Source organism: Hyperoodon ampullatus (genome assembly GCF_949752795.1).
Source record: "Hyperoodon ampullatus genome assembly, chromosome: X".
NCBI lineage: Eukaryota > Metazoa > Chordata > Mammalia > Artiodactyla > Ziphiidae > Hyperoodon > Hyperoodon ampullatus.
The window spans coordinates 94,344,198-94,356,690 of record NC_136913.1 but is presented as its reverse complement, the minus strand read 5'-3'; the positions used below and the strand labels follow the sequence as shown (position 1 = coordinate 94,356,690).

Here is a 12,493-nt window from a genome sequence, read left to right as displayed (position 1 = left end):
AACTTGGCACATACCTTTTGTCCCCGAGGCCCTGGCGGCCCTTCTGGACCTGGAAATCCAGGCAAACCTGGATGGCCTTCCAAACCTGGAAATCCTCTCTCCCCCTGCAATTGAACAACAATGAAAGATAAAGTCATTTGTGAATTTTCAAGCACAAACATGGTTGAGATTCAAAAACATCAAATGACTATCTAGAGAAGACTAAATTAATTTAATTATGCTAAGTTCAGAGTATCCACTAACATGGAGAAACCTGTAAGATATGAGTGGAAAAATACAAACCACTCTGAATTTATATCGTATTTGGTAATGTAATCTCTTGCTTTCTCATAAAAGTAAAAAGCTTATCAGAAATGAAGTTTAAATATACTGACATCAAGAATTTAACAGGGAAGATGGCAATAAATATAGGAAACCAGGAATGAAGGGGTTACATGAAATAAGTATGGTTCAGGGATGAAGAAGTGTAAAAGGAAAACATCAGAGAAGATTTCAGGTTTTCCGTGGAGTACAGAGTTGCAGGATCATTCAGAATGGAAATTCATTTGCTGATTAGTGATGAGTTAGCTAGAAAAAGGCTCTACAACATCAAAATTTTTATATTTTTCTCTGATTGTAAAATCAATACAAAAAGGAATAAATGTTTGTTGTAGAGGAAAAGAAAAAACCACCAGCAATTGTGACTCAAGTCCCAGTTCTGCCCACAGCACTTATCAACACCAGCACAGGAGGGCTGTCTACCTACTAGTGAGGGTCTACATCTTATCAGCATCTATCAGGAAAGGCTGCCTGATGTGCATATCTATACAACCAGATAGGTGGGTGTTGCAGGGCGACCATGTATACTAATATACCATTAGATAGACACATTAGGGTTAGTTAACTTGCGTACAGTCAATTATATTAAGAGTGTGAACCCTAACATCTCTAGGGGATCCAGTAACAGAAAGCAAATTCACCACTATTAAGTTTAAGAACCCTAAGGGCTCACAGCTCCATGGCATGTGCTTCCAACTGCAGTGCTGCAAGCAGTTCCTCTACTTTCCTAAGGCTTGAAGGTGGAGTCTCTGGCCAGAGGCTCTGGACCTTGTTCTGGGAACCCTCTTCTCCCCAGATCCTATCCACAGTGACAGCCTAGACAGCACCTGAGAAAGAGAAAGCATCCATATCTACAAGGCAACTGACTAATGCGCCATTAGAAGCACTTACCCTTGGAGGTTAAGGTACAACAGACTTTCATTCATAACCCCAGTATGTGTGTGTATCTGTGTGTGTCTGTGTGTGTGTGGCAACAGGGGGTAAATACTAAGTTTAGCCTAGATAGCTTAGATGATCTTGTATTGAATAACTTCTTATGCTGAAACATCCTACAATAAATATAAGCACCTTGAAAAGGCTACTTCTGGTCAGTTTTCACTTATTACTTCAAAGCCAATGAAGCAAATGTTAGCCAGTTAAGGGTAGGCCTAAACATTCCTGTAGCTTTGACAATAACTATTACTGACATATTACAGCATTTTCTCTCTATTTTCTATAAATATATCTCTTTATTGTTTTAATTACTCATAGAATTATGATAATTTAGTATCCATCAATCTCAATGCCATTATTTTGAAGGAAATAGAACAAGAGAAGAAAAATAAAAGATTCAAAAATTTTAGAGCTGGATTGGCTCAAATAATTACATAGCCCATACTGGCAGAGCGGGTAGTAGAAATCTGACCACAAGTGCCAGTCAGAAAGGAAGCTAGAAGGAAAAAAACAATCTAGTTCGAATAGATTTCCATAAGTGGAAAACACAGCTACGTTTTGGGATCTCCGCTAGTATTTAGAGCATATCTCTGCCAAAACTTGAGGAAAATGCTTGAAGAGAGCTATATTTTCTCAGAAGCAAAACTGCTACCCAGGCTATAGATACGAGAGGAATACACTAGAAACTGAAAGTAGAGAGTGCTAAAAAGCTTAACTGTGCTGGTATTAATAAAAACCATATACCTATACCAGATACTTGTCCTGAAATCTCACACTATAGTCAAACGATGTTGTAGTCCTATGTAGCTGACAGAGCAATATTATACCACGGAAGATAGAAGGGCAATTACTGGAAAGTAGCAAAAAGAATTGCAATAGCAATCCCCAGCCTTTGAAAGGTAGAAAGTTTCCTGCAGTAGAAACTATAGAAGGCTTCCATGAGGAGAGGGTGCCAGGAGGGTCCTCTACCTAATTCCTAATACAGATGGTAGGGAAGGCTGACATTTGTTATGTGCCTACCCTTTGCTACTGGTTGTCAGGCAATTATTTAATCCTTACAGCTACCTAGATTTTACTGTAATTTTCTAACACTCACTAACATAGAAAATGGTGTAGTACATCTGTTTCTGAAGGTCAAACTTTAAAAACAAACCTGGTTTATGCTGCCTGCCCATATTTGAATAAAAAATCAGTCTTATTTTTCTTTATGGAATAATATTCTTCTCCCCCTGCCTGTCGTTTAAATATTGGTATTACTCTGGAGGCCCTTTTTTGACCCTTTTTCACTCTTTCCCTGGGAAATCTCAAACATCAACACATTTTGCCCTAAAAACTGGGCTCACAGGGCCAGCTATCATAAACATCTCCACTTGAATATCACACAGATGTTATAAAAAAAAAAAAGAAAAAAAGAAACAGGCTGGGACCTGGGACCCTTTGCTGTAGTGCTGCAATGCTTGCACCTGGACACACCTCTCGTCCAGCAACAAAACACAAAGAAACTATATGGGACTAAAAATAACTGCATGCATGTGCAGTTGGGGCAAATTCTGGACCCAAAAAGTTACAAAAGATCAAAAAACCCAACTGCCACTTTTGAAGAGCCTGGAGCAAAAACAGGGTGTCAGGAGCAAAAGCAGGGTACTGAACATGCCCCCTGCACACACCACCAGAGGGGTGGGCAAAACACCTAAGCCACCCCTCTGGCCCGATCCCTGGATGCACCCCTACCCCTGCTGCAGCAGGGGCCCCAGTAAAGCCTTGCCTTAAAAAAAAAAATCCATGATGGATTTTGGTAAATGCTTTCTTTGCATCTGCTGAGATAGTTACCTGGTAGGCTTATTTATGTTTAAAATTTGTATTTAGGGGGCTTCCCTGGTGGCGCAGTGGTTGAGAGTCCGCCTGCTGATGCGGGGGACACGGGTTTGTGCCCTGGTCCGGTAAGATCCCACATGCCGCGGAGCGGCTGGGCCCGTGAGCCATGACCGCTGAGCCTGTGCGTCCGGAGCCTGTGCTCCGCAACAGGAGAGGCCACAACAGTGAGAGGCCCATGAGAGGACCATGAGAGGCCCGCATACCGCAAAAAAAAATAAATAAATAAAATTGTATTTAGTCTTTTAATATGGTGAATTATAATTTTGGTTTTCAAATGTCAAACCAACCATGCATTCCTTGCATAAACCCCACTTTGTAAGAACACATTATCCACTTTATATGCCATTGGATCTGATTTGCTAAAATTCTGTTCTTCATTTCTGCATCTATGTTAATGAGCTATAGTTTAATGATTTTTAAAATTTTATCTTTGTCTGGTTTGGGTATTAGGGCGTATTTGTTTCATAAAATTAGCTGGACATCAGCCCTAATGCTTCCATTTTCTAAGTTTATGCAAGATTGATATTGTCTCTTACATAAACGTTTCACATAATTCATCAGTGAAAACTTCTGGACTGGAATTTTTATGTGTGTGTGGGAAGAGTTTGATAATTCAATTTCCTTAGTAGATATAGGGCTAGTCATATTTTGCTTCATTTAGTTACTTGTTAGTTTTAGGTAATGTGTATTTCTCAAGTTATCTGTCCATCTTTCTTCAGTGTTCTTCATTCTGCTGTTAAAAGCCCACCTGGTAAATTGTTCTTTCTTATATTTTGCTTTTCAAATCTACATTTCCCTCCTTTTTATTTCACAATTTCCAGTGCTCTGTTGCGATTCTCTATCTGTTCACTCATTATTAGCAGAGTTCCCTTTAAATCAACAAATATATTTATCCTACCTGCTTTAAATCTTTGTCTAAAAATTCTAACATCTGTGTTATTTCAGAGTTAGTTTTCATTGATTGGTCTTTTTCTTGACCATGGGTCACTTTTACTTGTTACTTCACATGTCTAGTAAGTTTTAATTGCATAGTGGACATTGTAGTTAATATGTACACATACTGGATTCTTTTATATTGTCTAAAAAGTATTGAACTTTTGTTTTAGGAAATAGCTACCTCAGCTGAACTAACACTTAAAATTCTGTTTTCCTTTCAAGGGACAGCAGTTAAGTCTATGTTCACTTATTGCAGGCTCCCAGCTGTTCCTTCTTGCTGGGTTGCATAAATCCTCCCCTATACATATAAAGTCCAGGGTCCAACCAAGTATTTGGGCTGCATTTACAAGCAGATTTTTGGTCTCTCCATTCTGTGACTCCCTCCATTCCAGCATATCTCCCATCATTTTCCAGCCATTCTGGCATCCTCAATTCTGTCCTTGACTTCTCAAGCCACTGAGACTTTGTTTTTCTGTCTGGGTTCTTGCCATCCTTTGCCCTGCAGACTGAAGTGCCCACCCAGGAGAAAAGGCACATAAGTGCAAACTTGCCCACTGTACTTCCCTTCTTTAAAAGACTCCTCTCTACTTTTATCCTACTTTGGCCACTCTCCTGTACTATTAAATAGTTGTTATATTTTGTCCAGAGTGTTTACTTCTTATCTTAAGGAGAGTTAATCTGATAAAAGTCATTCTGCTAATATCAGAAATGAATCCCTCTTGGTCTTTTTACTGCTACAGAAAGCAGCTTTACTATAAAACTATTCCCCTCAAGCTAATGTCATTCAAATAAGCGTTCTGTATAACACTCTTCAATTATTATTAATAGGTGTTTCGTTAGAAGGAAGGAAAGTGGGTTAAATTGTTAAATAGAGCTTGGAAATACAGCACTGCAAAACAAACAAATAGGTTTCTTTACTCCAGGACTTTTAAACATCTTTAGTATGCTAGTGTAACTTCTATATGCCTGAATGGAATATGCTCTTGAGATATTATCCCAAACTTTTTCATATATCATTAGTAATATTCAATAATTCATTCAAAAATATTCACTGAGCCCCAAAGAGTGAAGACTAGGATACGATCACCTTCCTCCTAGTACAATTCCTTTTTGGCCACAATTCACTATCCCTTTTTAATCTTCTGTTTTCAATGTCAGTCACTGATTCATAGTGGCTAGGTTTATGCTATTTAATCATCACCAATACTTACTTTGTAATCATCATATCTATATAATTAGGGATGCTGCTGTGGGAAAAGTGAGATGAAAACAGAGATAGACCAATCGTTAACTTAAACGGATTAGATAAAAATACATGAAACACATGAAATTGTATGGTAACTAGCACAGATTAGTCGCCTGATAAATGTTTGGTTCCTTAAGAGTTTTGCATTATTTTGCCTACTAAGTCATTGACTGCAAAAAGATTCATCAGAGGTTGGCAGACTACAGCTCTCAGGCCAAATTCAGTCAGATCCCTGTTTTGTATAGTACAAGAGCCAACAATTTTTTACACTATTAAAGGGCTACTTTTAAAAAAGGAGAAAAATATGTGACAGAGACCTTATGAGCCTCACAAAGGCTAAATTATTTACCATATGGATTTTTACAGAAAGTGTTTGCTGATCTCTGAGATATAGTCTAACCCTTAAAGCAATCTAAAATAAGCAGTACAGTGAAATTCATTTTATCTAATTAGATGCTGAGGTACAAGCCCTGTTTTTTTTAAAAAAATATTAAAATCACGATTTTATTGGTTTTTTAAGGCTCATCTCATATCTTACCTTTTCTCCTTTCATACCACTACAGTCACACTTTGATCCTGGAGAACACCCATAGCAAGCCTATAAGGAAGAGAAAAAGGGAGGAAAATCATTAAATATGAACCTGAAAAACAGACTCTGACTTATAGCTCAAATGAATTCAACAATCCAAACTTGTAAAACAACTACCAGAAAAACATCTGAAAGGATATATACAAAATTGCAAACAATGGTTACCTCTGGGGGAATCTTTCATCTTTTATTGTATATATTTCTGTTTGAACTTTTCAAAATGAGCAAATACTTATAATTTTAAAGTGAAAAATGTCTTTTTAAAAATGAAAAAGAAATCCATACAACTTCCCTGTAATATGATTTTCAGCTCTAAGGAACTCATTTTCTCTCCTAACATCACTTGTAAGAAATTACCTCTCAATCTATATTAGCAAAGACCTTGGCAACTAGCCAAAGATGCCTGCCACTTAAAGTCCCTTGCTCTTCTGCATTCATGAACATGAAATACATACTGTCTTTTACCACCTTTCTTTTCTTTGCTTCCACTATTTCATCACTAGTAGCTCAGTCTCTAATAGCTCCAAGCTTTACCACAAAAGTTGTTCCCACAGCCTAGGTGTCCTAAATAGCCACTCGTAACAACTTCATTCACTCATATGAGGAATTGAGGTACTAGAGCCAGAAAAATATACTCCTCCAAAATAAGAACCTGTAGGACAAGAAGACAATAGATGATGTCTGCCATCCAGAACTATCCTTTACTCTGGCATGAAGCTGAACTGCTTAGAAAAACAAATAGTAATTAGTTTAACATATGTAGATAGCTCAGCATTTATGTACAATAAGGGGTTATGCTTCTCATCAAATAAGAGAAATTTTTATGTGATGTAAATACCAAATAATGTTTATCAATGTTCAGCCATGGGAGACTATGAATTAAAATGTACCTTAGCCTCCTCCCCAACATTCCACGCTATTCTTTACTCCAATCACTACAAGAGTACCTTCCTCAATCTTTAACAAACTACTAACCTTGTCCTTCTGGTTAGAAATCCTAACCCACTCAGCTGCAACTCGAAGTCACCCTCATACTGAAACTCCTTTTCCTGATTATAACAGCAAACTACAGTGGCTTGATGTTGGGGGAAATCTCTCATGCACATTGCAAAAGACTGTTCCAATAAAAGATGTGAACATGACATTTCTAATTGAAACTGTTATATAGCCACTATTTATTATACATAGGTGATTAGGTTATATACTCTGCTTTTAGTACTATATGCCAACTACATTAAGAGTTAAATAGACTTATTTTTATTTTTTAAACATCTTTATTGGAGTATAATTGATTTACAATGGAGTGTTAGTTTCTGCTTTATAACAAAGTGAATCAGCTATACATATACCTATATCCCCATATCTCCTCCCTCTTGCAACACCCTTCCACCCTCCCTATCCCACCCCTCTAGGTGGACACAAAGCACTGAGCTGATATCCCTGTGCCATGCGGCTGTTTCCCACCAGCTATCTATTTTACATTTGGTAGTGTATATATGTCCATGCCACTCTCTCACTTCAGCCCAGCTTACCCTTCACCCTCCCCATGCCCTCAAGTCCATTCTCTATGTCTACGTCTTTATTTCTGTCCTACCCCTAGGATCTTCAGAACCATTTTTTTTTTTAGATTCCATATATATGTGTTAGCATATGGTATTTGCTTTTCTCTTTCTGACTTACTTCACTCTGTATGACAGTCTCTAGGTCCATCCACCTCACTACAAATAACTCAGTTTTGTTTCTTTTTCTGGCTGAGAAATATTCCATGGTATATATGTGCCACACCTTCTTTATCTATTCATCTGTCGATGGGCACTTAGGTTGCTTCCATGTCCTGGCTATTGTAAACAGAGCTGGAATAAACATTGTGGTACATGACACTTTTTGAATTATGGTTTTCTCAGGGTATATGCCTAGTAGTGGGATTGCTGGGTTGTATGGAAGTTCTATTTTTAGTTTTTTAAGGAACCTCCACACTGTTCTCCATGGTGGCTGTATCAATTTACATTTCCACCAACAGTGCAAGAGAGTTCCCTTTTCTCCACACCCTCTCTAGCATTTATTGTTTGTAGATATTTGATGATGGCCATTCTGAACCATGTGAGATGATATCTCATTGTAGTTTTGATTTCAATTTCTCTAATGATTACTGATGTTGAGCATCCTTTCATTTGTTTGTTGGCAATCTGTATATCTTCTTTGAAGAAATGTCTATTTAGGTCTTCTGCCCATTTTTAATTGGGTTGTTTTTTTGATAATGAGCTGCATGAGCTGCTTATATATTTGGAGATTAATCCTTTGACAGTTGTTTCGTTTGCAAACATTTTCTCCAATTCTGAGGGTTGTCTTTTCATCTTGTTTATGGTTTCCTTTGCTGTGCAAAAGCTTTTAAGTTTCATTAGGTCACATTTGTTCATTTTTGTTTTTATTTCCATTACTCTAGGAGGTGGGTCAAAAAGGATCTTGCTGTGATTTCTGTCACAGAGTGTTCTGCCTATGTTTTCCTCTAAGAGTTTTATATTGTCTGGCCTTACATTTAGGTCTTTAATCCATTTTGAGTTTATGTTTGTGTATGGTGTTAGGGAGTGTTCTAATTTCATTCTTTTACATGTAGCTGTCCAGTTTTCCCAGCACCACTTTTTGAAGAGGCTATCTTTTCTCCGTTTTATTATCTTGCCTCCTTTATCAAAAATAAGGTGACCATATGTGCGTGGGTTTATCTCTGGGCTTTCTATCCTGTTTCATTGATCTATATTTCTGTTTTTGTGCCAGTACCATACTGTCTTGATTACTGTAGCTTTGTAGTATATAGTCTGAAGTCAGGGAGCCTGATTCCTCTAGTCCTATTTTTCTTTCTCAAGATTGCTTTGGCAATTCAGGGTGTTTTGCATTTCCACACAAATTGTGAAATTTTTTGTTCGAGTTCTGTGAAAAATGCCATTGGTAGTTTGATAGGGATTTCATTGAATCTGTAGATTGCTTTGGGTAGTATATTCATTTTCACAATGTTGAATCTTCCAATCCAGGGACATGGTATATCTCTCCATCTGTTTGTATCATCTTTAATTTCTTTCATCAGTGTCTTATAGTTTTCTGCATAAAAGTCTTTTGTCTATTTAGATAGGATTATTGCTAGGTATTTTATTCTATTTTTGCAATGGTAAATGGGAGTGTTTCCTTAGTTTCTCTTTCAGATTTTTCATCATTAGTGTATAGGAATGAAAGAGATTTCTGTGCATTTATTTTGTATTCTGCAACTTTACCAAATTCATTGATCAGCTCTAGTAGTTTTCTGGTAGCATCTTTAGGATTCTGTATGTATAGAATTATGTCATCTGCAAACAGTGACAGTTTTACTTCTTCTTTCCTGTTTGGATTCCTTTTGTTTCTTTTTCAGCTCAGATTGCTGTGGTTAAAACTTCCAAAACTATGTTGAATAATAGTGGTGAGAGTAGGCAACCATGTCTTGTTCCTGATCTTAGTGGAAATGGTTTCAGTTTTTCACCATTGAGAATGATGTTGGCTATGGGTTTGTCATATATGCCCTTTATTATGTTGAGGTAAGTTCTCTCTGTGCCTACTTTCTGGAGAGTTTTTATCATAAATGGGTGTTGAATTTGGTCAAAAGACTTTTCTGCATCTATTGAGATGATCATATGGTTTTTCTCCTTCAATTTGTTAATATGTTGTATCACATTGATTGATTGCTGTATATTGAAGAATCCTTGCATTCCTGGGGTAAACCCCACTTTATCATGGTGGATGATATTTTTAATGTGCTTCTGGATTCTGTTTGCTAGTATTTTGTTGAGGATTTTTACACCTATGTTCATCAGTGTATTGGCCTGTAGTTTTCTTTTTCTATGACAACTCTGTCTGGTTTTGGTGTCAGGGTGATGGTGGCCTCGTAGAGTGAGTTTGGGAGTGTTCCTCCCTCTGCTATATTTTGGAAGAGTTTCAGAAGGATAGGTGTTAGCTCTTCTATAAATGTTGGACAGAATTTGCCTCTGAAGCCATCCGGTCCTAGGTTTTGGTTTGTTGGCAGATTTTTAATCACAGTCCCAATTTCAGTGCTTGTGATTGGTCAGTTTATATTTTCTACTTCTTCCTGGTTCGGTCCCAGAAGTTGTGCTTTTCTAAAAATTTGTCCATTTCTTTCAGGTTGTCCATTTTATTGGCATATATTGCTTGTAGTAATCTCTCATGATCCTTTGTATTTCTGCAGTTTCAGTTGTTACTTCTCCTTTTTCATTTCTAATTCTATTGATTGAGTCTTCTCTCTTTTTTCCTTGATGAGCCTGGCTAACGATTTATCCATTTTGTTTATCTTCTCAAAGTACCAGCTTTTAGTTTCATTGATCTTTGCTATTGTTTCCTTCATTTCCTTTTCATTTATTTCTGATCTGATCTTCATGATTTCTTTCCTTCTGCTAACTTTGGAGTTCTTTTGTTCTTCTATCTCTAATTGCTTTAGGTATAAGTTAGTATGCTTATTTATGATTTTTCTTGTTTCTTGAGGTAGGATTGTATTGCTATAAACTTCCCTCTTAGAACTGCTTTTGCTGCATCCCATAGGTTTTGAGCCGTCATGTTTTCACTGTCATTTGTTTCTAGGTATTTTTTGATTTCCTCTTTGATTTCTTCAGTGATCTCTTGGTTATTTAGTAGCATATTGTTTAGCCTCCATGTGTTTGTATTTTTTTATAGTTTTTTTCCTGTAATTGATATATAGTCTCATAGTGTTGTGGTCGGAAAAGATACTTGATACGATTTCAATTTTCTCTAAATTTACCGAAGCTTGATTTGTGACCCAAGATATGCTCCATCCTGGAGAATGTTATATGTGCACTTGAGAAAAAAGTGTATTCTGTTATTTTTTTTAATTCTGTTATTTTTTGATGGCATGTTCTATAAATATCAATTAAGTCCATCTTTTTTAATGTATCATTTAAAGCTTGTGTTTCCTTATTTGTTTTCATTTTGATTGATCTGTCCACTGGTGAAAGTGGAGTGTTAAAGTCCCTTACGATTATTGTGTTACTGTCAATTTCCCCTTTTATGGCTGTTAGTGTTTGCCTTATGTATTGAGGTGCTCCTATATTGAGTGCATAAATATTTACAACTGTTATATCTTCTTCTTGGATTGATCCCTTGATCATTACGTAGTGTCCTTCCTTGCCTCTTGTAACATTCTTTATTTTAAAGTCTATTTTGTCTGATATGAGAATTACTACTCCAGCTTTCTTTTGATTTCCATTTGCATGGAATATCTTTTTCCATCCCCTCACTTTCAGTCTGTATGTGTCCCTAGGTCTGAAGTGGGTCTCTTGTAGACAGCGTATATACGGGTCTTGTTTTTGTATCTATTCAGCCAGTCTATGTCTTTTGGTTGGAGCATTTAATCCATTTACATTTAAGGTAATTAGCAATATGTATGTTCCTATTACCATTTTCTTAATTGTTTTGGGTTTGTTTTTGTAGATCTTTTCTATTTCTTGTGTTTCTTGCCTAGAGAAGATCCTTTAGCATTTGTTGTAAAGCTGGTTTGGTGGTGCTGAACTCTCTCAGCTTTTGCCTGTCTGTAAAGGTTTTAATTTCTCCATCAAGATCCTTGCTGGGTAGAGTAATCTTGGTTGCAGGTTTTTCTCCTTCATCACTTTAAATATGTTCTGCCACTCCCTTCTGGCTTGTACACTTCCTGCTGAAAGCTCAAATGTTAATCTTATGGTGATTACTTGTATGTTATTTGTTGTTTTTCCCTTGCAGCTTTTAATATTTTTTGTTTGTATTTAATTTTTGATAGTTTGATTAATATGTGTCTTGGCATGTTTCTCCTTGGATTTATCCTGTATGGGACTCTTGTGCTTCCTGGGCTTGACTATTTCCTTTCCCATGTTAGGGAAGTTCTCAACTATAATCTCTTCAAATATTTTCTCAGTCCCTTTCTTCTTCTCTTCTTCTTCTGGGACCCCTATAATTCAAGTGTTGGTGCATTTAATGTTGTCCCAGAGGTCCCTGAGACCATCCTCAATTCTTTTCATTCTTTTTTTAAAATTCTGCTCTGCAGTAGTTATTTCCACTATTTATCTTCCAGGTCACTTATCCGTTCTTCTGCCTCAGTTATTCTGCTTTTGTTTCCTTCTAGAAAATTTTTAATTTCATTTTTTGTGTTGTTCATCATTGTTGGTTTGCTCTTTAGTTCTTCTAGGTCCTTGTTAAATGTTTCTTGTATTTTCTCCATTCCATTTCCAAGATTTTGGATCATTTTTACTATCATTACTCTGAATTCTTTTTCAGGTAGACTTCCTATTTCCTCTTCATTTGTTTGGTCTGGTGGGTTTTTACCTTGCTCCTTCATCTGCTGAGTATTTCTCTGTCTTCTCATTTTGCTTAACTTACTTTGTTTGGGGTCTCCTTTTTGCAGGATGCAGGTTCGTAGTTCCCATGGTATTTGGTGTCTGCCCCCAGTTGGTGAGGTTGGTTCAGTGGGTTGTGTAGGCTTCCTGGTGGAGGGGACTGCTGCCTGTGCTCTGGTGGATGAGGCTGGTCTTGTCTTTCTGGTGGTCAGGACCCCAGCCAGTAGTGTGTTTGGGGTG

At 37.1% G+C, this 12,493-nt stretch overlaps 1 protein-coding gene across 3 annotated transcripts in view; it reads right to left on the bottom strand.

Annotated features, from left to right (window-relative positions):
• The window catches only part of COL4A5 (collagen type IV alpha 5 chain), a gene marked incomplete at its 3' end in the record, with an annotated part of 237,781 nt that overhangs the window by 117,966 nt on the left and 107,322 nt on the right, over positions 1 to 12,493 (bottom strand). For all 3 annotated transcript variants that reach the window (XM_079727040.1, XM_079727039.1, XM_079727041.1), the window contains exons 2-3: positions 5,847 to 5,906; positions 15 to 104 (exon numbers count right to left, since the gene is read on the bottom strand). In XM_079727040.1, coding sequence (XP_079583166.1) covers positions 15 to 104; positions 5,847 to 5,906 — 150 coding nt within the window. The remainder of the gene's footprint in view (positions 1 to 14; positions 105 to 5,846; positions 5,907 to 12,493) is intronic.